At 39.9% G+C, this 25,871-nt stretch overlaps 1 protein-coding gene across 3 annotated transcripts; it reads right to left on the reverse strand.

Moving 5' to 3' along the window:
* Window positions 1-282: 282 nt before the first annotated feature.
* Window positions 283-23,255, reverse strand: LOC135518233 (polycomb complex protein BMI-1-B-like). 3 transcript variants are annotated; one of them, XM_064943246.1, is made up of 10 exons: window positions 22,924-23,255; window positions 9,333-9,464; window positions 9,100-9,196; window positions 8,842-8,897; window positions 8,700-8,750; window positions 8,466-8,574; window positions 8,309-8,351; window positions 8,086-8,184; window positions 7,753-7,833; window positions 283-7,427 (listed from the first exon to the last, which is right to left on the reverse strand). In XM_064943246.1, the coding sequence occupies exons 1-10, from the start codon at window positions 22,931-22,933 to the stop codon at window positions 7,107-7,109; spliced, it is 999 nt and encodes a 332-aa protein (XP_064799318.1). In that variant the 5' UTR covers window positions 22,934-23,255; the 3' UTR covers window positions 283-7,106. The 3 variants fall into 3 exon arrangements, with proteins under 3 accessions (XP_064799318.1, XP_064799327.1, XP_064799336.1); XM_064943255.1 differs by lacking the exon at window positions 22,924-23,255 and adding an exon at window positions 13,067-13,441; XM_064943264.1 differs by lacking the exons at window positions 9,100-9,196; window positions 22,924-23,255 and having other exon boundaries at window positions 9,333-9,419.
* Window positions 23,256-25,871: the final 2,616 nt, after the last annotated feature.

The raw sequence follows: 25,871 nt of genomic DNA on the forward strand, positions 1-25,871 counted from the left end.
CTCTTAAACGATAGTTTGCAGACCTCCATGATATCATCATAGAAGAACGCAGAGCCTAATAAAAATGTAGTGGTTGCACATTAATAAAATTGCCGATAATCTGTATGACCATGTGTCAGGCAGCATGTGAAAGCCACCATAGATAGAATACAATAATTTACTAATATTTGCCATATTCTAATAATTATCATGTGGTAACGCACCGCCACGGACCTAGCGCACATGGGCATGCACTATCGAATGCTTAGGCTCCTCAGTGCCATGGTGAAACTTGCACTCCTGTAGATCTGAAATGATTGGATGGTGAAGCCTAACAGAAAAGCAAAGCGAGGCAATTCAGGCATTATGGAATGTCAGGACAAGGAGCCTGCAAAGAAACATTTTTATAGTTGAAATGTTTTATTTTGCAAGCAGTGGGCAGTTAGAATTAAAATGTAGAGTGGACCTGTATTCGGCAATCATCATTTATTCGAAAAACACAGTTTCCATCATCGTTTGTTGCAATAAAACCCTGTCGAACAGATACAAATGTTGTCAATCTTTATAAAATTGCTTCTATATTACATGTCACAACATTTTTTTGGGGGGTGACAATGATTTTGTCGAATAAACTGGGGGCATTTTTCATCAAAGTTGCTACACAGACATAAGGGGAACCCCAGACAGTGGTATAAAGTTGAAGCATCTTTTTAGAACGTTTTCTCACCATCAAATATGGTAGTGAGGGGAGGTTAAGACGTGGGTAGTGGGAGAGGATGGAACTCGGCGAAACTAGACCGACATTCTGCAACAAAAAAATATTGACGAAACACCTGATCTCAATAAATGTTTGTTCCAAAAACTAAAATCTGTTACACAATGCACTACGTTTTATAGGCTTGGCCAAAATTTCCCAAAATTGCGTTGTTTAGAAAGAGTGCAAGGTCGACTTCAGTTTGTGCACATGCGCACTTCACAGAGGAGGCGTTCCCTAATGAAAATATGCAAATATATGATACAATTGGATCTCACACTTGGCTTTGCCCACCTTTTTTGTACTGCCCACTATGCTTCATTTTCTCCAACTGTAAACAACCCAGATGAACTATCTTGCTTTAGTTATAAAAATCTTTGGTTGCTATTTCAAAATTAGGTGGAATTTCTTAATTTAGACAAGGCAACCCAGGGACATTCAACATCTTTTTGGTAAGCCATTCCAGTGTAGCTTTGGTCTTGCATTTTAGGCCATTTGTCTTGCTGAAATGTGAAACTCTATCCCAGTGTTAGGGTCTTGGCTGGGACTCTTCTGTCCTAGCTTGAAGGCGAAGCTGGTTCTACCATTGGGGTGCCAGGACAGAGAAGAGATTGGACTGGGATGAGTGGTAGCTGCCAAGAGACCAGAGGTGGCAGAACGGATTGCTCTGGGGATAGGGATTGAGCATAGCCTGAAGGTAGGGAGAGGCAGATCCTCTTGCTGCTCCATAGGCAAGTACCATGGTCTTGTAGTGGATGCAAGCTTTGACTGGAAGCCAGTGGAGTGTGCGGAGGAGTTGACATGGGAGAACTTGGAAAAGCTGAACACCAGGCGGGCTGCAATGTTCTGGACAAATTGCTGGTGTTTGATGACACAGGCAGGGAGCCAAGCCAACAGCGAGTTGCAGTAGTCAAGACAGGAGATGATAAGTGCCTGGATTAGAACCTGTGGCGCTTCCTGTGTAAGGTAGAGTTGTACTCTACAGATGTTGTAGAGCACGGGTGGGCAATTCAAGTCCTCAAGGGCCTGATTGATGTCACAGTTTTGACCCAGCCCCAGCTAACACACCTGACTCCAATAATCACCTAATCATGATCTTCAATTTAGAATGCAATTCACAGTGTCAAAAGCAGCGGAGGATTTGGATGAGAACAGAGGAGAGAGTCAGCTTTGGCAGTGCGGAGAGCCTACATGACACAGAGATGAGCAATCTTCAAGCCTAACTGGTTAGGGTCAAGAAGATCATTCTGAGAGAGATAGTGAGAGAGTTGGTCAGACAGCACACTCAAGTGTTTTGGAAAGGGATACCGGTCTGTTGTGTTTGACGTCAGAGGAGTGGAGTGTTGGTTTCGTGAGTAGGGGAGCAAATCGGTCCATTTTGGAGTTAGAGGGGTCAGGGATGAGTTGATGAGGGAAGTGAGAAGGACTCCAGAGTTGGTCTGGAGAAGGGAGGAGGGGATGGGTTCGAGCGGGCAGATTGTCAGGCGGCCAGACCTTACTAGTTGCATGATTTCATCTGGAGAGAGAGGGGTGAAAGAGGTCAAGGCGTAGGGTAGTTCTGTGTGAGTGGGACAAGTGGACTCAACAGGCTGAGTGGATGAGGAGCGGACGTTTTCAACCTTATTTTCAAAGTGGTTGACAAAGTCATCCGCAGAAAGGGAGGAGGGACAAGGAAGGGGGTGGGGTGGAGGATTAAGAAGGAGGAGAAGGTGGGAAAGAGTTTCCTGGGGTTAGAGGCAGAAAAACTTGAAATGTAGTGATAGAAAGTAGTTTGGCAGCAGATACAGAGAAAGGGAAGGTTATAGAGGAGGGAGTGGAAGGATGATAGGTCCTCCAGGAAGTTTAGTTTTCCTTCATTTTCGCTCAGCTGCCCACGGCCCTGTTCTGTGCAAGTCATTGGATGTGGAAAGGGAGGAGAGTAGGGTTGAAGAGGCATAATCAGGGGACAGGAGGGACAAGGATTTAGCAGAAGGGATAGATGATAGGATGAGAGAGTAGCAGGAAAGAGAGTGCAAAGATTGCGAAGTTGACAATCTGGGTAGGAACTGCGTGGCTAGGGTTGGAGGACGGGGAAACAGAAAAGGAACAGCCTCCAGTAAAGATGAGGTCAAGCGTGAGCCTTCCTTGTGAGTGGGAGGGGACTGGGAAAGGATGAGGTCAAAGGAGGCAATGAGGAGAAAGAGAGAGTTGGAAAGAAATTAATCGAAGGCAGATGTCAGAAGGTTGAAGTCGCCAAGTACAAAGATCGGTGAGCCATCAACAGGAAATTAGCTTATCAGTGTGTCAAGCTCATTGAGGAACTCTCTAAGGCAGCGTTTCCAAAATTTGGTTTATGCCCTTACACTACACAGCTGATTTAAATGACCAATGCTTGATGATTAGTTGATTATTTAAATCAGCTGTGTAGTACTAGGGCATAAACCAAAACGTGCACCCCTTGGGGTCCCGAGGACCGTGTTTGGTAAACCCTGCTCTAAAAGGCACCTGGTGGGCGATAGATGACAACAATGTTAAGCTTGAGTGGACAACTGAAGGTGACAGCATGGAATTCAAATGAGATGGACAGGTGAGAGGGAGAAAAGAGAAAATCTCCATTTAGGAGAAATGAGTAGCCCTTTACCACCACCGAGGCGACCAGATGCTAACAAACTATAAGAGAAAACATACTCAGATTAAGCGAGACCAGCTGGAGTAGCAGTATTCTCTGGGGTGACCCATGTCTCCGTCACGGCTAAAAGGTCAAGAGACTGAAGGGCAGCATAGTTTGAGATGAACTCAGCTTTCTTGACCGCAGATTGGCAGTTCCAAAGGCTGACAGACCAGGAATACCACATGGGTTGTACATGCAGGACACACTAAATTAGAAGGGTGGCAGCCAAGGGGTGAGGAGTGTCTGTGAAGCCTAAAGGGAGAGGAGCGAACTAGGATAGAAAACACAGTTGCCAAAGCGGCAAAAGAGCCAAATGAGATCATCTGAAAATAACTAGGTAAAATGTGAGAGTGAGAGAGTGGTGTGTAGCCTTCCTCTCTTCATAACAGTAACACCTTATTCATGAGACTGAGTGTTGCAGTATCATTCATTAACCTCTTATTCCAAAAATATATTCAACATCAGTGAAGAATAGTTTTCAAATTAAAATGTGTGTATAATGTGCAAATACACTATCCACAGTTTTAATGGTGCTCTAATCTGGATTGTACCTGTTTACAAATGTATCCCTGGGATGTTTGAGATGTTTTAAAAGCTCCTTGTCAGCTTTGAGGTATATTTTTAGCTTGAAATGCACTACGGCCTAACTGAAAAAAAAACCCAGGCTTGAGCGTTGGGTTGAAATCTTGATTCACATCGGCTTGTTAATGAATGAAATAAATACGATGCCACACTATGGGACACATATCAAAGTATACAGGCTATTAGATGCATTGTTGCCTACTATTATCTATTCTATAGCCTAGTTTAACAGTCAATTTTGGGTAATTCACTTTGAAACAATGACTGCATGAATAGGCATCATAGCCAATGTGAACTACGCCAATCATAGCCGCGGGAAGTAGTGTGTGTGTGTGTGGGGGGGGGACATCTCACTCCTATTCATGCAGCCATTATTTCAAAGTGAAATGATGTGTAATTGCAGGAATTAATGTGCAAAAGCTCTCAAAGCAGTCTAGTCTGGCCTTCGGTTTTTGCATTTGACAATTCATGTCACTAAGCTTGTTAGAGCTTTCAAAATCCCAATCCAAATCATGATCATTATGAAGTAATTTTTCTCCCATAATTCATTAATTAGCCTAATTCATTAATGCACAATAAATGTAGGCTAATCTTTGACCATTCTAATTCATTAGTCTAAAATGTTATAAGGACTTGCAGTTGCATTCATGTTCGAAGGTGTTTTTTTGCAACAGTGAATTGTGAAACAGCCATGTTTTTCCCGAACACGTGGAGATGTCTGTAGAAAATTAAGCCTATTTTAATCCATTATCTTAATTTAGCTTAACTTCATTTGGTTTTAGATAACTTTTTGTAGGCATTTCTAAACCATGTCAATTGAATTAATGTCCTATCAATAGCCTACGTCTCTCTTTACTGATATTGTAGGCCTTTCAACTTTTAAATTTGCAGCAATGCCTTGAGCTAAAATAAGAATATATTCTAATAATACTGTATGTAGGCCTACGAGTGCACATTTCATGTATGTTTTTTTATACTGAAGCAATGCTATAATAAGCCAAACTCCATACCTTTTCTGCACTGAGGGATTGGGTTGGGGAGGAATACGTAACCACTCTCGAATTCATAGATGGAGCTCCAAAAGTACTGACAGTGAATGAGCTCAACATGATCATTTTTAGACATAGGCCTGTATAAGACACAACTTTTTGGGTCATGATGGAGCAGTTGTAGGCCTACTAAGATTAAAGGAATAGCAATTAAGCCCTTTTTCTACTTACCCAGAATTCATGGATACCATTTTTATGTCTCTGCGTACAGTTTGAAAGAAGTTGCTAACTAGCGTTAGACTTCCAGTTATTGCACTAAGGCTAGTTAGGCTCGCAAACTAGCTTCAACTTCCTTCAAACTGCACAAAGAAACATAAAAATGGTATCCATGAATTCATCTGACTCTGGATAAGTAGAAAAGGGCTAAATTGCCAAAATCTCACACTATCCCGTTAAATATTCAAAAATCGGGTATTGGGTAGCCTATATATACACTACATATATACACTATATATACACTACATGACCAAAAGTATGTAGACACCTGGTCGTTGGACATCTCATTCCAAAATCATGGGCATTAATACGGAGTTGGTCCCCTTTTGCTGCTATAACAGCCTCCACTCTTCTGGGAAGGCATTCCACTAGATTGCTGCAGGGACTTGCTTCCATTCAGCCACAAGAGCATTAGAGAGGTCGGGCACTGATGTTGGGCGATTAGGCCTGGCTCACAGTCAGCATTCCAATTCATCCCCAAAGGTGTTTGATGGAGTTGAGGTCAGGGCTCTGTGCAGGCCAGTCAAGTTCTTCCACACCGATCTCGACAAACAATTTCTGTATGGACCTCACTTTGTGCACGGGGGCATTGCCATGCTGAAACAGTAGGGCCATGCTAAAACAAAGTCGGAAGCACAGAAACGTCTAGCCTGTCATTGTATGCTGTAGCGTTAAGATTTACCTTCAGAGGAACTAAGGAGCCTAGCCCGAACCATGAAAAACAGCCCCAGACCATTATTCTTCCTCCACCAAACTTTACAGATGGCAATGGGGCAGGTAGAGTTCTCCTGGCATCTGCCAAACCCAGATTCATCTGTCGGACTGCCAGATGGTGAAGCTTCACTAATCACTCCTGAGAACACGTTTCCACTGCTTCAGAGTCCAATGGCGGCGAGTTTTACACCACTCCAGCCGACGCTTGGGATTGAGCATGGTGATCTTAGGCTTGTGTGCGACTGCTCGGCCATTAAAACCCATTTCATGAAGCTCCCAACAAACAGTTATTGTACTGACGTTGCTTTCAGAGGCCGTTTGGAACTCGGGAGTGAGTATTGCAACCGAGGACATTCGATTTTTTTTACACGCTACGTGCTTCAGTGGTCCCATTCGATGACCTTCTGTGGCCTACCACTTCACAGCTGAGCCGTTGTTGCTCCTAGACATTTCCACTTCATAATAACAGCACTTACAGTTGACAGAGAAAGCACTAGCAGGGAAGAAATTTGACGACCTGACTTGTTGGAAAGGTGGCATCCTATGACGGTGCCACGTTGAATGTCACTGAGCTCTTCAGTGAGGCCATTCTACGGCCAATGTTTGTCTATGGAGATTGCATGGCTGTGTAGTCAATTTTATACAATGGGTGTGGCTGAAATAGCCGAATCCACTCATTTGAACGGGTGTCAACATACTTTTGTATAGTGTATATCGTTAATTGAAGTGACCATTTAACAGCAGTACCTACTGCAGATTGCACACTTAAAGCCAAAACAATCAGGTTGTGTTTATTAAATTCCCCATTACATGTATGCAGAGGGCAATAGTCAACTATTTTTGTCAACTATTGTTGTGTGTTGACAAATGAAGTTGACGAAGCCAAAACCACATTTCCATTTCAATCAACGACAGTATTTGGCAATTCAGTTATAGGGATCATTGGAATGTCCAGGTTTGAAGTAAACGTGATATTTTTTCACATTCCAAACCACATGGCACATTACTGGGCTAGCCATTTCAAATCTGATCTGCAGATGCCATTGAGCAAATTCAATAAGTCTTTCCACAGTCTTTCTTAGACAAACGAACAAATATATTGTCCACATAGGATTATATAAAAACGGCAAATGTTTGAAACAATAATAAAAGTATCTCCAGTCTATGTTGGCGTGAATGTCCGGGAAAGTTGATTTGGAACCGCTTTTGTTAAGATACCGTTTGTTGAGGTGCTGGAGAGGTGGGGGAAGTGGGTAAGCGATGATGATGATGAGTGGACAATTCTGTGGCTCGGACTGGGCAGAGAGGAGGAAGAGGTGGAGGGAGCTTCGGGGTCATTGTTCAGATGCTTGTCACCCCCAGTCCCAGAGTCATAGCATACTCCTCCAGCATGTTGTGTGGTTTTGGCACCGTTTCTTGGGCTGCTCATCTTCATCTTCTTGCAGCCTGTTCGTACCCGGTATTTCAATGGCAAGGGACCATTCTAAAACAAGTGCAGATTTTCTTAAGTTTATGTGTACAGGGGACCTTTCTGTGACTTATAACAGTATTCTCAGATGAGCCTCCTCTGTATTTTAAGAATGACATGAGCTTTAAACACGCAATAGAGAGATTTTTTTAAATAAATGTGAAAGCTCTCCAAAATACATGTGAACATATTGCTTGGTAGAGAATCGAATTCACGAATGGATGCACCACTTCACATCCGTATACTTTCCACATATAAATAAGGAAAACAACACAGCATATCAAGGTCTTATTAGAAAAACTGACATTTCATGTGTTGAAGTGCAAGGGTAAATGCTTACCCTTCTCCAAGTGTAGATGTGTGCAATGTCCATTAATGTGTAGTAATCCGTCAATGGTTCATCTTCATACATAACTTCTATCTGTGAACAACACATTTTGAGAGAAAAGATTACGTGTGATTAATCATTTATATAAACAGTGTGAAACTAGTAAAAATCTAACCATAATCAATCAGTTGTACACTTTAATTTGTTTAAAGAAACAAAGTCGATTCTAAGTTTAACAAATCTACACAATGTCTAATACAACCGCACAACATTTCAGATAGGTTCATTGTTCACTGAATTTCAAATAATTACATTAATAATCATTGATTAAATATCCGTAGTCACCTGATAGGTGCATGGAATATCCATTTTACTTCGAAGGAATTTCCTCAGATGCATTATGGTCATGGCTGCTGGACATTGCAAGTATCGCTTGTCAATCATCTTCAGACAAAAAAAAGGTAAGTTGAGTTGAGACATGATAAACACTGCATTACTTTACAGCCATCTGGATTGACCCTGTATTTAAAAGACACCAATATGATTTTCTTAGGGTTAAAACAACCACCTCTGTCTTCATATCCTTGACTTCACCATCCTCCTTTCCCAGCCTAAGAGAAAAGCAACATTTACAATTGGAAAAAAGAGAAAAGAAATAATTGACAAGCATGGGGGTTGGCTGCATTTTTTAAGCATACTTTTTGCTGGTTTGAAAGCAGCCTTACTTGCTCTGATGAAAAAATTCGATGGACAGGCTTATAATCTCATCGTCGGCTATTATTCTCTTCTCTTCATCTGCCACCTCCCCTCGCTCTTCATTTGATCCATTTCCAGCTACAAAATAAGAAAACAACCTAGTATTCAAGTGTGCCAATCCTCCTCTTTCTAATGATAAAGCCACATGAACATTTTTGCAATGATATGCTTGAGGTGCTTCGCCATTGATTCAACTTGTTTACCATCAAGAGAAGGATGTGCAACATAGAAATCCCTCCTTCGTTTCATTTCATCTGCAAGCAAAATAATAAATAATTGTGTATTATGATGCACTTGATGTTTTTACAAACCAACTAGAGGGGATGAACGGGAAAATGTACTGACCTTTGAAAAGCCCAGGTACCAACCTGTAAACAATGTCTTGAAGGGTCTTGTCAGACCTGAAATATAATATTTTTTTAAATTATTTCAGCAAATTGTATGATTCATTTCTGAGCCAGGGTTTACTTGGAAAAGAGATGTCAATATTGTAATGTGGTTTCGATTTATTGAGCTTCAAGTCTCCACACTCATATTTGAGTTAAAAAACATTATAGAACTTTAATTTATTGCCTCACAAAATGACATATATAAGCTACTCACCTAATATTCAAAAGGGGTTTCGTTTTGTGAATCTGGACATCACAAATTGGACATAATTTGCTGGTCTCCAGATAACAAACAATGCACATTTTACAGACTGAAAAGACAAAATAATCAAAACAATTTGACAACACTGCATACTTTAAGCCAAACGAATCAGTCAAAACTGTGGGCATAGACAGCAACTTGCATTGTGTGGTATTTTGAATGAAATCCAACTGACGACAACTTACATGAGTGTAAACACTCCACAATGGTGGTTGCGTCGATAAAATATCCACCACACAAGACACACATCAAATGTGGATTCAGCTCAGTAATCTTGATTTTTGTTGTTCTGTGCATTGTCCTAAAATTGTAAAATCCTATAAGAAAGGATAAACAAATTAATTAATGGATACAGCGTAGTTTCGCAATCTGTTCAGAACACAAACGGGCGGCGATGTGCCTTGAGAATGTAAAGCATTTATGTTACCGTTTTAATGTCTACCCTGCGAAAAACGAACCTGGAGATTATTTTGGTGACTTTAAATAGGTTAAACCAATATTTATCTCGTAGTCCTATTTATTATAGAATTTTATGTAGCCCAATAACAATTTACCCTTTTGTAATTGCTACCATGAATTTTGTTTCCAGCTTCCATTTCGATTTTTAGAAGTCTTCACTTCAAGCCAAGCGTTTGATTTATCTAGAATAGCCTAACAATTCCAGAAGCACGTCACAGAAATGTTGATTTCGATGCGAGGTTAAAAAAAATTGCAAACTGACAGCACATGCATACGGCTACTTTTTCAAGTCCGGAATGTGTGCGAGTTTATTTGTTATAGGGCGATTTGGCCGATGAATGATGATCAACTTTTTCCAAAGCTCAATTCATTAAAAACATTGCTAGGTCTATAACGCAAAGTGGCAATATATTTAATTGAATTAAACACAGTAAACAACCATTATTTGCCCTATTATTGGCATACATTATGCAGCCTAAATTCGGAGTATAACCTACAGTCATAGAAAAATAGGTTCTGGATAGAACCCCAATTACCCACATTTTTTAAAGTGTAGACTAAGCGTGCAATCCCGCGCCCGGTTTAGAGGAACGTTTCCAACTAAATGTTAATATCTTGTGCTCATTTTATAATGGATCAATATGTTTATTATCAATATCTTCGTAGGTACCCTATGTAGGATACATTTCAAAGTCTGGGCCTATAGTTTACATTGCATTGATAATCACCTAATTGCCCGAGAGAAGGACTTTCGATTATTTTCAGTATTATGCGATCATGCGACGTCAATGTGGCGCGTTATCATTATGGGCTGTATAAGACTGTAAGTAAAGTGTGTCCTGCGACTGCATGCAGACGCAAACAGTGAAGTGTGAAGTACCGGCTATGCCTACAAACCGCAAGCTTGACCTGATACAAGACGCACGTAATAAGCTCTTTCATCCCTCTTATGCATGGCCATTCTAAAAGAAGCACACCATAGCGTATCTGACGAGCGCACAACTTGTGTTGGAAAATTGAGTTAAATGTATACATTCCTACCCGTCGAGAAACTGGGAGCGCGCATTATGCATCTCCATATGTGCACATCATGCGTTCCAAGACAATAACTCACTGTAGTCTATTTGTCAAATTAAATGTTGGACTTACCAATCATAATTGTTAAATCATAGGCTTACATACGTATGTACGAAATGTAGGCTATTGTAATGACCTCATTGGCTGTAGCATCTACCATGGGCAGCTGTTAATCAATAAAGTTGATTTATTTAAACAAAAACTAGCCTATTCATCACAAATGTCAATGGATCAATGCGGTGGATACAGCGATGTCGAATGGTTGTGCAACAGAGTAGACTCGACAGAATATGCAGCACACTCGAACATTGTGATTATTATTTTAAAATCGCACGTTTCATTCTACTCAGCTATGTGTGTTAACTAAACAGCGCGCAATGGCTCAGCCCTCTTATCATCAACTCTAAAATAAGTTAATTCCTAAAATATTTGAACATTTAGTTGGACAAATCTCTGACCCGTCAAACCTGTCAATAAACGGGGAGCTCACATTAGGCACGTAATCTCCGAATGTACCCACAATCACGCGCCTCAAGACAATAGCTACTTAGTTCACTGTGATGTGAAAACGTTTAAAGCAATGCTGGTCCTGTGCTGTTGAACTACCCATCCCATTGTCTGATGAGAGGTTATCATTGCAACAACGAAATTGTAGCCATAAACGAAAGAAATAATCCACCAAGCCCCAAATTACGCAAAAGTTAACTTTCTTTCTCGAATGTGTCGATTTTCAAATATTATTATGGGTCAATCCCATTGTTAGGCCTATAGACATGACTGATCTAGTGCAGAACATTTCACATAGCAGAAAATTATAGTCTGTTTTTAACGCATTTATGAAAGTTGACCAACAAGAAACGCGACTGACCTTATTGTGATGTCAGAAGGTGAATTCACCAATTTGTAAGTCGCTCTGGATAAGAGCGTCTGCTAAATGACTTAAATGTAAATGTAATTGTGGGTGGGGAGAAATAGGTATAATTTAAAGATTTAATAAAATGTGAAACATTTTGTTATTTATATGTTTTTGGCCTACATGTGAGTTTTTGCCTCAGCCTATTGTGTCAAACTATAATGTCATCACAAGAATAGGCCTACATTATTGATTGTGTTTACATAGTTTATATGGCCAGGCCTAATAATAGTAGCCTCGAGCCGGTCTATATTCCAATGTCCACAGCCGAATGAGTATAAAAACATGATCAGGTCCTAATCCAAACAAATATAATTAGCTGACTATTATTTCAGAACTAGATGATGAGCAACACCCCAGTAGTCTAAGGCATTTATCTTGATTTCAAATGAGATTCGAGTGGTGCTCTGAATTTTGAGACAACATTTGGCCAATTGGTGATCGAGACAATCTCTTGATCTTGTGTAGGCCATGCTAAATTGCATTAAACCATACTGCGACGAAGATACATTTGAAAATTATATTGACATCGCCTAGTGAACGTCGAGGACCACACATCAATCGCGCAAACGGTCGAGAATGGATCTCTAGTAGCCTACTCATTATTGATCAGAGAAAGACAAACATTGCATTGATCTGAACAATCTTGAATGGTACCCATCGCATTGGTAATTATGTTAACAGCATTGTAAATGATCCCATGAGGTCATTTCATCAAATCTATTTACCATCAAATGATCCACGGCAATAAACCATACATTTTTAAACTTTTCAACACTTTTCAAGTGACTGAATAACATAACAAAACATAGTCTAGGTCTATTCTTGCGATAAGACATAAAATCAGTGTGTGAGAAAGCCATCTCTATTCAACATAACGGAATTAAATACATGTAATAGGCTATAGCCAGCCTATTAACTATTTACTGCCTAAACAAAGTAGTATATTCGCAATAGCCTAAAACTTCACAACAGCGAAATCCTGTCAACGTAATTACTTATCTACAACGAAGCGCATTTATTTTCAATGAAAGACAGAATAAACGTATCTATATTGGAAACAAACGTGGCAATTTTGCTACAACGACAAATCATATTTGATACCACTTTCATGAAAACAACAGCCTAATGAGCCTGTTGAGGACAACTGTTTGAAATCAGCTTGGTAGAATACATACGAATGTGGATGCTTCTCTGCAGATATGTTAACATTGGCTGCTATGAACAGATCTGCGACCATGTTTCAATTTTGTAAGTTACGCGCTCCAGAAAGAACACAAACATAACCATTGAAATAATATAACGTTCTACAATCGTGTGTGCTTTGAGTGTCCATATGCCCGTGTGGTCCACTGCCGATGTTCACTATTAATCCGATAGCCTGCTGTGGTCTTGCATTTGCAATGCTATAACATTTAATATAAACTTGTATTTTTGCAAGTTAAAACTAAAAGTTCTGTAAATACATACCTAACGGGTTATATCCCGTATGTGATGGACAATGAAAGTTAACAGTCGATCAGAAAAAAATGAATGCAACCCAAGCGGCCATCTTGGAACGAGCTACAAATGCTGTTCAATGGCAGTGGCGAAATTCTCAACAAATAGAAAAAGATCAACGCGCGGAGAGTCAGAAACTTTACACAGATTCTGAACAGTGCCGGTCCAAATAGGTTATCGGTTTGCTCCGTGCTCGACCCCTATGAAGCAGTAGGCTATGCATAGAGCGGCACTTGATAGCAGTAGAAACTGACACTGTTCCCAAAATGGCTTGCAGGCTAGTTCGACCGCCCCGCTATATCACGTGGTCTCATTCCTCAAGCGTTGTATTGATGGTACAAGTGACAAAAGTAAGCTAACTTTGATATATTGATATGTGGTCACACACATTTCATGCACTGGCTGGGTCTTTAGTCCACAACTCGTGGTCTACATGGTTTAGATTGTTTCTCTCTCACCCAAACATATTTAGGTGATGGTTTAAGATTTGTAATAAAATAAAATATGATTTATGCTACAAAGTTATTTAGAATTAAGTTATTAATATTGCTATTATTATCGTATTTTAACCGGCTTAGGCCCACTTCATTTGAATTCTAACACCTCTTTGGGCCCTTTCCCTACATCTCTAATTATAGAGCCATTTAACACCATAAGAGGAAAACCGTTTCTCCCCATGGCTACTGCTCTGATTTTGAGAGTCTTTCCATGATGATACAGGCGATTACACTGAAGGGCACCGGTTACAATTGTTACCATGTTAAATGTGTATGCCGTTAAACATTCGTGAGGACCATTTAGGCATAGGAGGGCCCAAATACTTTTGCTTAATACATTGAATACGCCGATTCCCGATTCTACTGAATCATTTTGGCCCACTCATGATTAGTGTTTGATGAACTTCGCCTATAGTGGAAAAGCTATAGCATAATGTTGCATCGCCAATACATTCTAGTACTCACTCGTTTAATGATGTTAGCCTATATAGCCTAGAGACCTATTTATTAGAACAGCCCGGGAAGCGCGCCTTTTTCTGCATCCTCCCTTATGGAATTAAACACAACATTCTTTCAGACTCATTGTTCATTTTCATAATGTGATTGTTGAGGGATTATCGGTCCAACCATTTAAATGGTTCTACAACTGAGTTGCATAGCCTTTGGATGACGATAAGACTTCCGATGGTGCATGTATACTATGAATAATTACAAATGTCATAGTGCTTATTAACATAGCCCACAACGTTTATAACCACTCAAGACGTTGCAGTGTGTTTGTAACCGCTTTACAACATAATTAAATCAACGTATTAATTGTAGCCTACGGCATTATATGCATTCTTAAAAACCTACAGAAAAATCTATTAAATGGGTAACGAGGAAGTCCCCTGAGCTCGTGGGTAAAAAAAAAACGTGTTCAACATTCTGTCCTTTTGATGTTGAAATAGGGACATTGATTGAATCAATACTGCTTTCATGCCATCTCAACAAAAAACAGAAACAATCATGACAGCCAATCAATCATAAATCATATTTAAATTGTTTAAATTGTATCCTATGTGCTAATTAATTTACCAGTAGGCTATGATTAGCGCATACAAATAGGTGCATCTTTGCCAGCTGGTACAGGCTACACACAACAAAAAGGGGGTTCTTTGCAGTGTGATAGTAATCTACGAAGATCCGTTTTCACCCGAAGAACCTCTTTTGGAAGACAAGGGTTCTTTGTATGGCAAAGAGTTCTTCATAGAACCTTTTTCATCCTATGAACCGTTTTTGGAATGAAGGGTTCTTTGATGATTCTTTGGAAAGAAAGAAGGATTATTTGGAAGGCAAGAAGGGTTTTACATAGAACCTTTATGAATCTAAATAACGTTTTTTTTTCTTTTAAATAGTTCCTTAGCATTAGTTTTTTTCCTCAGTGTTTAAACGTTAACATTAGAAGTACGAGTAATCTGATAAACATTTATAAAGATAGGTGTGTACCTATATCGGAATATTTATGCATGTATCGGGTTTACCCTTAATCATTTTACATATACAATACTGACATCGTTGATTTCTTTGCCCTGATTTCTGTTTTTCAAATTAGTATTTTCTGTGATTTTATTGAGCAAAGTAGGAAAATAGAAGGGAGTATGAGTGAACCAGAAGTGTATTGTATGGTACACAGCAAATTGGCCAGTTTGACCTAATATAGATTTAACATTTCTAGTGTTCATTCGGGAGTTTAACTAACATAACACTAAGTGGTGTAAAATATCCCCAGTGTTAATAACCAGAATTGAGGGTATGATTGTGTATTATTTACTCTGTGTTTAGTAAAACACTCAGAACCTCACCCATCATTATCATGTTTCCCAACATGCTCTATTGCAAGTTGATTTTCTGAATTGTTTGTTTCAATATATGTTTTTGCATGTACATTGATTGATTAATATTACACTACACAAAGATAAATAACATACTTTTTTATTTTATATTAATCCAATCTTTTAGTAGTTGGATTTATTGCACTCGTTACCGAGATGGTTGTTCCAGTTTAGATTATTTAGGTAGTCCCATTACTCAATCTTCTCTACCCAGGCAGTCATTCTGAATGCAGTTTGTGTGTGATTAAAAATTCCAATTGTTGGATTTCCTCACTCTGGCTGGATTTCAATAGGAATTACACATCACTTTGCAAGCCAGCATAATGTGACTTGCAGGCTTGATGTGGCCTGTAAACCAGGAGTTTTCTAACACCACTGTGTTAGGTTATAACTAGGCCCTCAAAGAAAGGCCTTATGATACATGTATTTTCATAAAGAGTTGAATTCGAAAGACTAATATGGCTGGTGGAACCATTCATGGACAGTTCTAGGAAGAACCCTTCAAAGACAAAAGGGTTCTTGGTAGAACTGTTACTTGGGGTTCTAGGAAGAACGCTTCAAAGATAAAAAGGTTCTCGGTAGATTACAGCATCTCTGCTCTAAAGCAAAACTAGAGGGTTCCAGGAAGAACCTTGAGAGGATAATGAGGTTCTGCAATGGTTCTCCCTTTACAGGAGGTTCTATGAATAACCCTAAATAGAGGGTTGAAAGTTTAATACTGTAATTGTGTTTTACAGCAGAGATGCTGTAATATCGCTGAGTGTACAACCATTAGGAAAACATTCCTAATATTGAGTTTCACCCCCTTTTGCCCTCAGAACAGCCTCAATTTGTCTGGGCATGGACTACAATGTGTCGACAGCGTTCCACAGGGTTGCTGGCCCATGTTGACGCCAATGCTTCCCACAGTTGTGTTAAGTTGGCTGGATGTCCTTTGGGTGGTGGACCATTCTTTACACACATGGGAAACTGTTGACACACTCAAACCAGTGTGCTTGGCACCTACTACCATACGATAGCCTGTTCAAAGGCACTTAAACCTTTGGTCTATCCCTCTGAATGGCACACATACAGTTGAAGTTGGAAGTTTACATACATCTTAGCCAAATACATTTAAACTCAGTTTTTCACAATTCCGGACCTTTAATCCCAGTAAAAAAATTCCCTGTTTTAGGTCAGTTAGGATCCCCACATCATTTTAAGAATGTGAAATGTTGGAATTTTCTATTGGATTGAGGTAAGGGCTTTGTGATGGCAACTCCTTTCACGCCCTGACCTTAGATATCTCTGTTTTCTATATATTTTGGTTCGGTCAGGGTGTGACTAGGGTGGGTATTCTAGGTTTTGTATTGGGGATCATATTTAGGCTGCCCTTTTTCCCACTTTCCAGTGTGGGATCTTGTCTACAGTTAGGTGCCTATGTGCACACTAGTAGCTTCACGTTTCGTTTGGTTGTTTGTTGTTTTGAGTTTCAGTTCATTAAAAATATGTGGAACTCTATTCACGCTGCGCCTTGGTCTCACTCATACGACGAACGTGACAACTCCAATAACTTGACTTCGTTGTCCTTAAGCCATTTTGCCACAACTTTGGAAGTATCATTGTCCATTTGGAAGACCCATTTGCGACCAAGCTTTAACTTCCTGACTGATGTCTTGCGATCTTGTTTCAATATATCCACATAATTTTCCTGCCCCAATATGCCATCTATTTTGTGAGCTGCACCAGTCCCTCCTGCAGCAAAGCACCCCCACAACATGATGCTGCCACCACCGTACTTCACGGTTGGGATGGTGTTCTTGGGCTTGCAAGGCTCAACCTTTTTCCTCCAAGCATAACGCTGGTCATTATGGCCAAACAGTTATATTTTTGTTTCATCAGACCAGAGGAGCATTTCTGCAAAAAGTACGATCTTTGTCCCCATGTGCAGTTGCAAACCGTAGTCTGTTTTTTTTTATGCCGGTTTTGGAGCAGTGGCTTCTTCCTTGCTGTGTGGCTTTTCAGGTTATGTCGATATAGGACTTGTTTTACTGTGGATATAGATACTTTTGTACCTGTTTCCTTAGCACCTTTTGCACCAAAGTACTTTCACCTCTAGGAGACAGAACGCGTTTCTCTCCTGAGCGGTATGACGGCTGTGTGGTCCCATGGTTTTTATACTTGCGTACTTTTGTTTGTACAGATGAACGTGGTACCTTCAGGCGTTTGGAAATTGTTCCCAAAATGAACCTGTGACACACTCAGGCGTAGTCGGTGCGAAGTCAGAAGGTACAGAATAGTGCTTTTATTTTGGCACACAGGGAAAATCGTGCACGCCAAATACCGGACGCACATCCACGACAGACCTAACTAGTCCGGAGAAAAACCCCAAACGAAACACACCACCACACATAAACACAGGGGAAAAATAAGCCCGCACAAAGAGCAGGCAGACCTTACCGGCTTAAATAGCCCAACTAAAAACTTAAACAAGAAACAGGTGAAACCAATAAGACAAAACCAACAGAAAAGGGAAAAGGGATCGGCGGCAGCTAGTAGACCGGTGACGATGACCGCCGAGCTCCGCCCGAACAGGAAGAGGAGCCACTTTCGGTAGGAGTCGTGACAGAACCAGATTTGTGGAGGTCTACAATTATTTTTCTGAGGTCTTGGCTGATTTCTTTTGATTTTCCTATGATGTTAAGCAAAGAGGCACTGAGATTGAAGGTAGGCCTTGAGATACATCCACAGGTACACCTCCAATTGACTCAAATGATGTCAATTTGCCTATCAGAAGCTTCTAAAGCCATGACATACTTTTCCAGAATATTCTATCTGTTTAAAGGCACAGTCAACTTAGTGTATGTAAACTTCTGACCCACTGTAATTGTGATACAGTGAATTATAAGTGAAAAAATCTGTCTGTAAACAATTGTTGGAAAAATTACTTGTGTCATACACAAAGTTGATGTCCTAACCGACTTGCCAAAACTATCGTTTGGTAAAACAAGAAAATTGTGGAGTGGTTGAAAAACAAGTTTTATTGACTCCAACCTAAGTGTATGTAAACCTCTGACTTCAGCTGTCCACAATCCATGTCACACTTGTCTGACGGATTAAAAATCCTTCTTTAACCTGAATACTAAAAATCCTTCTTTAACCTGAATATTAAAAATCCTTCTTTAACCTGTCTCTAATGTTTTGTACACTCAGTGTATATTAGTAGGCTTCATGTAAAGACCAGATTCAATTACGAATAGTCTGATAGATGAGAATATTATCAAGCGATTGTCAAATTGGGAATGAGAGTACAGTTTGCACAAGAAGCAGAGCAGAGTTCATGCCTTTCATGTAACTTTTTTTCAGTCACATCAAGTCGCATCATGCAGCCTTAGAATGTATTAGAAATCAAAACATATCGCCTCAGGTTTATCAAAACTAAAGTTGCATAAATAACTCTAAATTAAAGTGTAGGTAGCATAAACATAACGAAATGTAACATATGGATTTAGTATACACATCAAAAGTCCCAATGCAAAGTTAGACCTCACTTTTCTATTATTCAGAATTCCGAAGTCTACTGGTTTCATTTACATTTTCAGCCAACTTACAATTTATTGTTACAAATCAGCTTGCAAGGTTACTAGCTCATTCAGTGATGTGTACTCATGACCAATAAAACATTTTTAAAAAATTGTAATCTTTCGTCTCTGCGTTTCATATTATTTCTTCAATTCGCAAGAGGCTGAATATACTTCAACAGAGAAAGATTCAGAGCGAGCGAAACAGCGCCCCTCTGTCTCAGTATGTGTAGCCCATCTGTCAGATTTTGTCTGGTTAAAAACAGTATGACATTGTTGACACCAGTAGCATTGACTGCAAGGGAAGCCAGCAAGCATTTGGGCTCCCTTGATGAAAAAATTTAAATATATATATAGCCAATCAACGGATTGAGCTCAACTATGAATGGTCCTGGCACACCAAAAAAAAACATGTCAAGGGGTGCCAGTTTGGATTTGGCTTCACACCAATTCAAACAAAAGCAAAACATAAGTTACTAAAAATGTGTTGCATCTTGTGTCGTTTTCCTCCGGTGGCAAGATGAGAGGATGCCATGTTTTTTGTACCTGCATGTGCACACACACGCACGCACGCGCACACACCCACAAATGTGATATTTAGCTTACGTTTATTGGACTAAATGGTTTTTAGTATCTTTAGTTGTCACTGGATTAGACTAAGCATAGGTGATTTGATGTTGAAATGTTGAAGTTGAAATGGTGCTGGAATAATGGAGGCATCTCCTGTTTTCTTTTCGAATTGCAGTAATTCCCCGCTCGTAGATGTAAATCAATGGTTGTTCAGTAGACCAGAAATGTCAGAAACATTAACTTTAACTGTTTGTTACATGCAATATGCTTTGTAAACTTCAACAGACATATGTTGCTCTCAGGTTTTGTGAAGAAACAAAGTGTTGAATTTATTCTGCCACTGTGTCTTCTTACTGTCTCGACCGTAGGCCTATATATCACTGTGGCAACGCATTTAAACGAACAGGTTATACAGCAAACAACACAATTCTCATAACCCATAGGTTGGAATATGCTTTTTATCCCCAGTGATTTTATCCATGCACCGCTGCTGAGCTAACTAGCCTGCTAATGTTAGCCCTACTAGCCTGCTAACTTTAGCCTTACCAACCTGTTAACGTTACCTTAGCACTGCGTGAGTCAGCCAGTTGATATCAACACCTAGCTTACAGCTACATTAAAGTAATCCAACGTTTTGGAAATACATAACGACTTCTAACCAATTATCAAATAATGTTACCGGTATATGTTGTTATCTTAGCCAGCAAGCAAGCCAACCAGCTAAAGTTAGCTATTTTAGCCTGCTAGCGAGCCTAGCCAGCTAACTAGCCTAGCTAGCCACCCACCACGGTCGACATAGCTAAGTAGTAAGCCAGAGAACAACTAGTCTAGCACAGGCAGGAACCTACAGAACACAACAACAAAGCCGCCAGCAAACAGGGCTGCCAGGTCTAGCTAATAATTATATCCCAATGACAACTCAAACCCATCCAAAAGACCTGAAAACTACATTTATTTTTTTGCAGCAAGATATTTGCCACATTCATCCAATAAACCCTTTTTCATAATGTTATATAGAGTCAATTCAGAAAGAATAGTGACGTAACTTGTAACGTAAATTAGTTTTTCAACAAAATAATAATTATTGCAAGGTGTGATGTAATAAAGACATTTGAATATGCCGCAAGAATGCCTGGATATAGTCGTTAGCCGGGGTATATTGGCCATATACCACAACCCCCGAGGTGCCTTATTGCTATTATAAAACTGGTTACCAATGTAATAAAATAGTAAAACTTTTTTGTCATACTCGTGTTATACAGTCTGATATACCACGGCTTTCAGCCAATCAGCATCAAGGGCTCAAACACAATTTATAATAGTAAATAAATACATTTTGCGCATGTGCATAACTATAGAGAGTACCACAGTAGAAGTAAAAAAACTCATAAAACCTAGTGGTCAAACAGGGAAATGGTTCCAATCGTTTTTCCACCATTAATTTTTCTCATAGGGTATATTAGAAACAATTAAAATAAGGGTTGTATTTCGTGTAGGCTTACCTTGGCGTAACATTTTTACAACCATGTAAATCTCTCTCAGACAAGGTGACTTTTATCAATATAGTCACCTGTATTTACCCCCAACAAAATGACATAATTAGCTGCTGATGTGGCTATCATAAAGACCTACAAATACCATGATGATCTGGACAAGACCACCGAATCGAGGCAAAGGTACGAATCTTTGGATTACCCTTTTTACAAGTGAGTTCCAAATATCTCTAACTGTCGCCCCAGTGTGTTTTTCATGCACCTCATGTCAGAATGTACTCACTGTTCCAAAATGTGATTGTTACGGAACAGGACAATCAATTGGAGCTACCCTCAAACCAAGGCATGCTGTCTGCTAATTATCTATAGGCTATAGACGTATCAATTTCAAATTATTTTCTAGCAAGTTGTATTGTCTATAAGAGTTTGAATCGAGGTGTGTGACAACTCTTCATTAATTCACATAGAAGTAGCCCATTTCAATGTTGTGGACAATTTATGTTTGAAGCTTTACTGAGCTGGGCAAACTTCTCTCTTAGATGAGAGCCCAAACACTTACCCAGTGTTTCCCCAGATCAAGTACGCAGACATTTGCACACGTTTTCCTCCTGGAACATTTTACGGCTGGTGCCTGCATTGCCTTCACTGTTGTTTTTTCCTTACTAATAATAACTTTGGTCATGTGTGCGTTCCTATCAAAGTAGGTGCCTTTTTACATTATCATTATAGTGTCTGTATATCGTGTTGTCGTTCTACTGTAGCACACCATATGTACAGTATGTATTTACTGTTTGATTCACGTTTTCAAGTACTGGTGACAGTAGTTTAACATATTTATTGTATCAAATGGTAGGCTACAATTGCAGATAAATTAATAGGCTACTTGATGGCCAACACATGCAAATGTATCATTCTCCACATTTACTGGCAGTTTCATTAAGGACTTTTCCCATAACAGAAGCACTAGATGGAGTTCCATAACTTCCATTTCAAAATGTCCACTTGCACATCCTTCGATACCCAAAAACTGAGCATGCGTAAAACACTCAGCTTGATACAGTTTTACAAAATGCAATGTCGACATTAAAATGGAGTTTAAACCACCTCCAGTCAAATGTATCTAATGTGCTCTAGTGCGCCCAAAGCCATGTTTCCGTTTTCACCAGTAAGTTGTTATGCGCATTAGTTCCGGCAGTGTAGCCTAGTGGTTAGAGCAACCGAAAGGTTGCAAGTTCAAATCCCCGAGCTGACAAGGTACAAAATCTGTCGTTCTGCCCCAGAACAGGCAGTTAACCCACTGTTCCTAGGCCGTCATTGAAAATAAGAATTTGTTCTTAACTGACTTGCCTAGTAAAATAAAGGTTAAAAAAATAAATAAATAAATATGTGTCATGGAAAAAGGTTTGGAAAGAAAAAAAGGTGTCTCCATAATGACAATCTAAATAGCCCATCTACAATTGATACAAGTTTTCACAACATGCGTGCCTGCTGCTCTGTCTCCTCTGTCTCCTTTCACTCACATGACTAATAGTGGACTCAACTGCCTGATGCAGCGCTTTCTCAACAAACACTCCTCCGACCCCACTCACTCACTCACTCACTCACTCACTCACTCACTCACTCACTCACTCACTCACTCACTCACCAACAGCCTGCCTCACTACCTGATAGTCAGCAGGTCACAGGTCACAGTGGAGTAGCCCAAAAACCTGCTGCCAGCGACCAATACATTGAAAATGATGTCGCCGGTGACAAAGTAGCCCAATTTGACAGGAAAACTGCCGACATGGCAACCCTACCAGCAGATATAAAGTAGGTAGAGCAGAGACTTACCGATAGACATCTAAGTTAGCTACCAAAGTTAAAGAAGAGCCCAGGGTTGGCCTTCAGAGGGAGAGGCAGTTTCACCAGCCGAAGGAGAGTCAGCTAATCCAATATCAGCTAATCCAATATCGATATAGTGATGTAAATCCACATTGAATTTACCCGGTTCATCTCCATCACTGCTGAAACTCATGATGTACTGGTAGGTCAGTAGAAAATAGAGGTTGCAGGCTTCACATTCACGCTCGGAACAGCACCTGGTTTCAGAATCTTGCCTTCCACTGGTTATAACTATCGAAGAGTGACAAGAGCACCACATACAGTAGACATGTCCATGGTTTCCTTAACGTTACACAAATCCGCTTCAACTGGACAAACCGGTCCCACTTCAAAGACAGTTTCTTGTTTTTGGGCCACACATGAGTCATACCCTGTCTTTGTGGTTATTACTGCACCCAGCCACTATCAAACACACAGGAGAAGATAAGATACATTTTTTTGCATGAATTTAGCCATATAGTCTCTTCCATATGGGGCTCCAGAGTGGTGCAGCAGTCTAAGGCACAGCATCTCAGTGCTAGAGGCATCACTACAGACCCTGGTTCGATTCCAGGCTGTGTCACCACCGGCTGTGATTGGGTGTCCCATAGCGTTGTCCGGGTTAGGGTTTGGCCGGGGTAGGCTATCATTGTAAATAAGAATGTGTTCTTAATAACTGACTTGCCTATTTAAATAACAGTTAAATTAATTAAACATGTAATTATACGTGGATGTGCATTCAAAATACTTTTTCCACATTTTGTTACGTTACAGCCTTATTCTAAAATTATTTCAATGAAATGTTTTCCTCTACACACAATACCCAAAAGTGGCAAAGCGAAAAAGGTTTTTAGAAATGTTTGCAAATGTGTAAAAAATGTCAAACACATTATTTAGTATTCAGACCCTTTGCTATGAGACTCGAAATTGAGGTCTGGTGCATCCTGTTTCCGTTGATCATCCCTGAGATGTTTCTACAACTTGATTGGAGTCCACCTGTGGTAAATTAAAATGATTGGACATGATTTGGAAAGGCACACACCTGTCTATATAAATTCCCACAGTTGACAGTCCAAAAACCAAGCCATATCAAAGGAATTGTCCGTAGACCCCCGAGCATTGAAGGTCCCCCAAGAACACAGTGACCTCCATCATTCTTAAATGGGAGAAGTTTGGAACCACCAAGACTCTTCCTAGAGCTTGCCTCTCGACCAAACTGAGCAACCGAGGGAGAAGGTTCTTGGTCAGGGAGGTGACCAAGAACCCGATGGTCACTCTGACAGAGCTCTAGAGTTCCTCTGTGGAGATGGGTGAAGCTTCCAGAAGGACAACCATCTCTGCAGCACTCCACCAATCAGGACTTTATGGTAGTGGCCAGACAGAAGCTACTCCTCAGTAAAAGACACATGGCAGCCCGCTTGGAATTTTCCAAAAAGCACCTAAAACTCTCAGATCATGAGAAACAAGATTCTCTGGTCTGATGAAACCAAGATTGAACTATTTTGGCCTGAATCCCAATCACCCCTTCTGGGGGAAACTAGGCACATCCCTGGGGTGGCATTATCATGTTGTGTGGATGTTTTTCAGTGGCAGGGACTGGGAGACTAGTCAAGATACAGGGAAAGATGAATGGCGCAAAGCACAAAGAGATCATTGATGGAAACCTACTCCAGAGTGCTCAGGACCTCAGACTTGGGCGAAGGTTTACCTTCCAACAGGATAACGACCCTAAACACACAGCCAAGACAACACAGGGGTGGCTTCAGGATAAGTCTCTGAATGTCCTTGAGTGGCCCAGCCAGAGCCCGGACTTGAACTCAGAGACCTGAAAATAGCTATGCAGCGATACACCCCATCCAACCTGACAAAGCTTGAGAGGATCTGCAGAAAATAATGGGAAAATCTCCCCAAATACAGGTGTGCCAAGATTGTAGCGTCATACCCAAGAAGACTCAAGGATGTAATCACTGCCAAAGGTGCTTCAACAAAGTAGTGAGTGAAGGGTCTGAATACTTATGCAGTGGTGGAAAAAGTACTCAATTGTCATACTTGAATAAAAGTAAAGATAACATAAAGTAAAAATGAAAGTCACCCAGTAAAATACTACTTGAGTAAAAGTCTAAAAGTATTTGGTTTCAAAGTTACTTACAGTAAGTATCAAAAGTAATTGGAATTGCAAAAATGTACTGAAGTATCAAAAGTAAAAGTAACAGTATAAATCATTTCAAATTCTTTATGTTAAGCAAACCAGACGGCACAATTTTTTTCATAGCCAGGGGCATACTCCAACACTCAGACATAATTTATAAATGAGGCATTTGTGTTTAGTGAGTCTGCCAGATCAGAGGGATGTTCTCTTGATAAGTGTGTGAATTGGACCATTTTCCTGTTAAAATGCAAGTACTTTTGGGTGTCAGGGTGGAGTAAAAAGTACATTATTTTCTTTAGGAAAGTAAAAATATAAATAGTGAAGTAAAGTACAGATACCTAAATAAAAAACTACTTAAGTAGTACTTTAAAGTATTTTTACTTAAGTAATTTACACCACTGTACTTATGTAAATGTGATATTTCAGTTTTGTATTTTTAATACATTTGCACTATTTCTAGAAACCTGCTTTTGCTTTGTCATCATAGGGTATTATGTGTAGATTGATGAGGGTAAAAACAATTGAATCCATTTTTAGAATAAGGCTGTAACTTAACAAAATGTGGAAAAAGTCAAGGGCTCTGAATACTTTCTGAGAGCTCTGTAAATGGCATAATCAGATCAGGGCCGAACATAGACTACTATAGACCACAGTTTGTCTTAATCAGTTATTTGGTGACGTGAATATATTTAATATAGTTTTATCTAAAAAGGATAACTTTGTAATGTTTCATTATTTTGTACTTCTCTGAAATTCACTGATTAGGAGG

The sequence above is a fragment of the Oncorhynchus masou genome, chromosome 3 (assembly GCF_036934945.1).
Source record: "Oncorhynchus masou masou isolate Uvic2021 chromosome 3, UVic_Omas_1.1, whole genome shotgun sequence".
Lineage (NCBI taxonomy): Eukaryota > Metazoa > Chordata > Actinopteri > Salmoniformes > Salmonidae > Oncorhynchus > Oncorhynchus masou.

Bases quoted from the DNA above. Each gene is read 5' to 3' on its own strand.
- LOC135518233 (XM_064943246.1), bottom strand. The intron at 8,751-8,841 runs GTCAGTACATTT...TTTTGCTTGCAG, and splicing joins GGTACCTGGGCTTTTCAAAG to ATGAAATGAAACGAAGGAGG. The intron at 8,352-8,465 runs GTAAGGCTGCTT...CTTTTCTCTTAG, and splicing joins GAATTTTTTCATCAGAGCAA to GCTGGGAAAGGAGGATGGTG.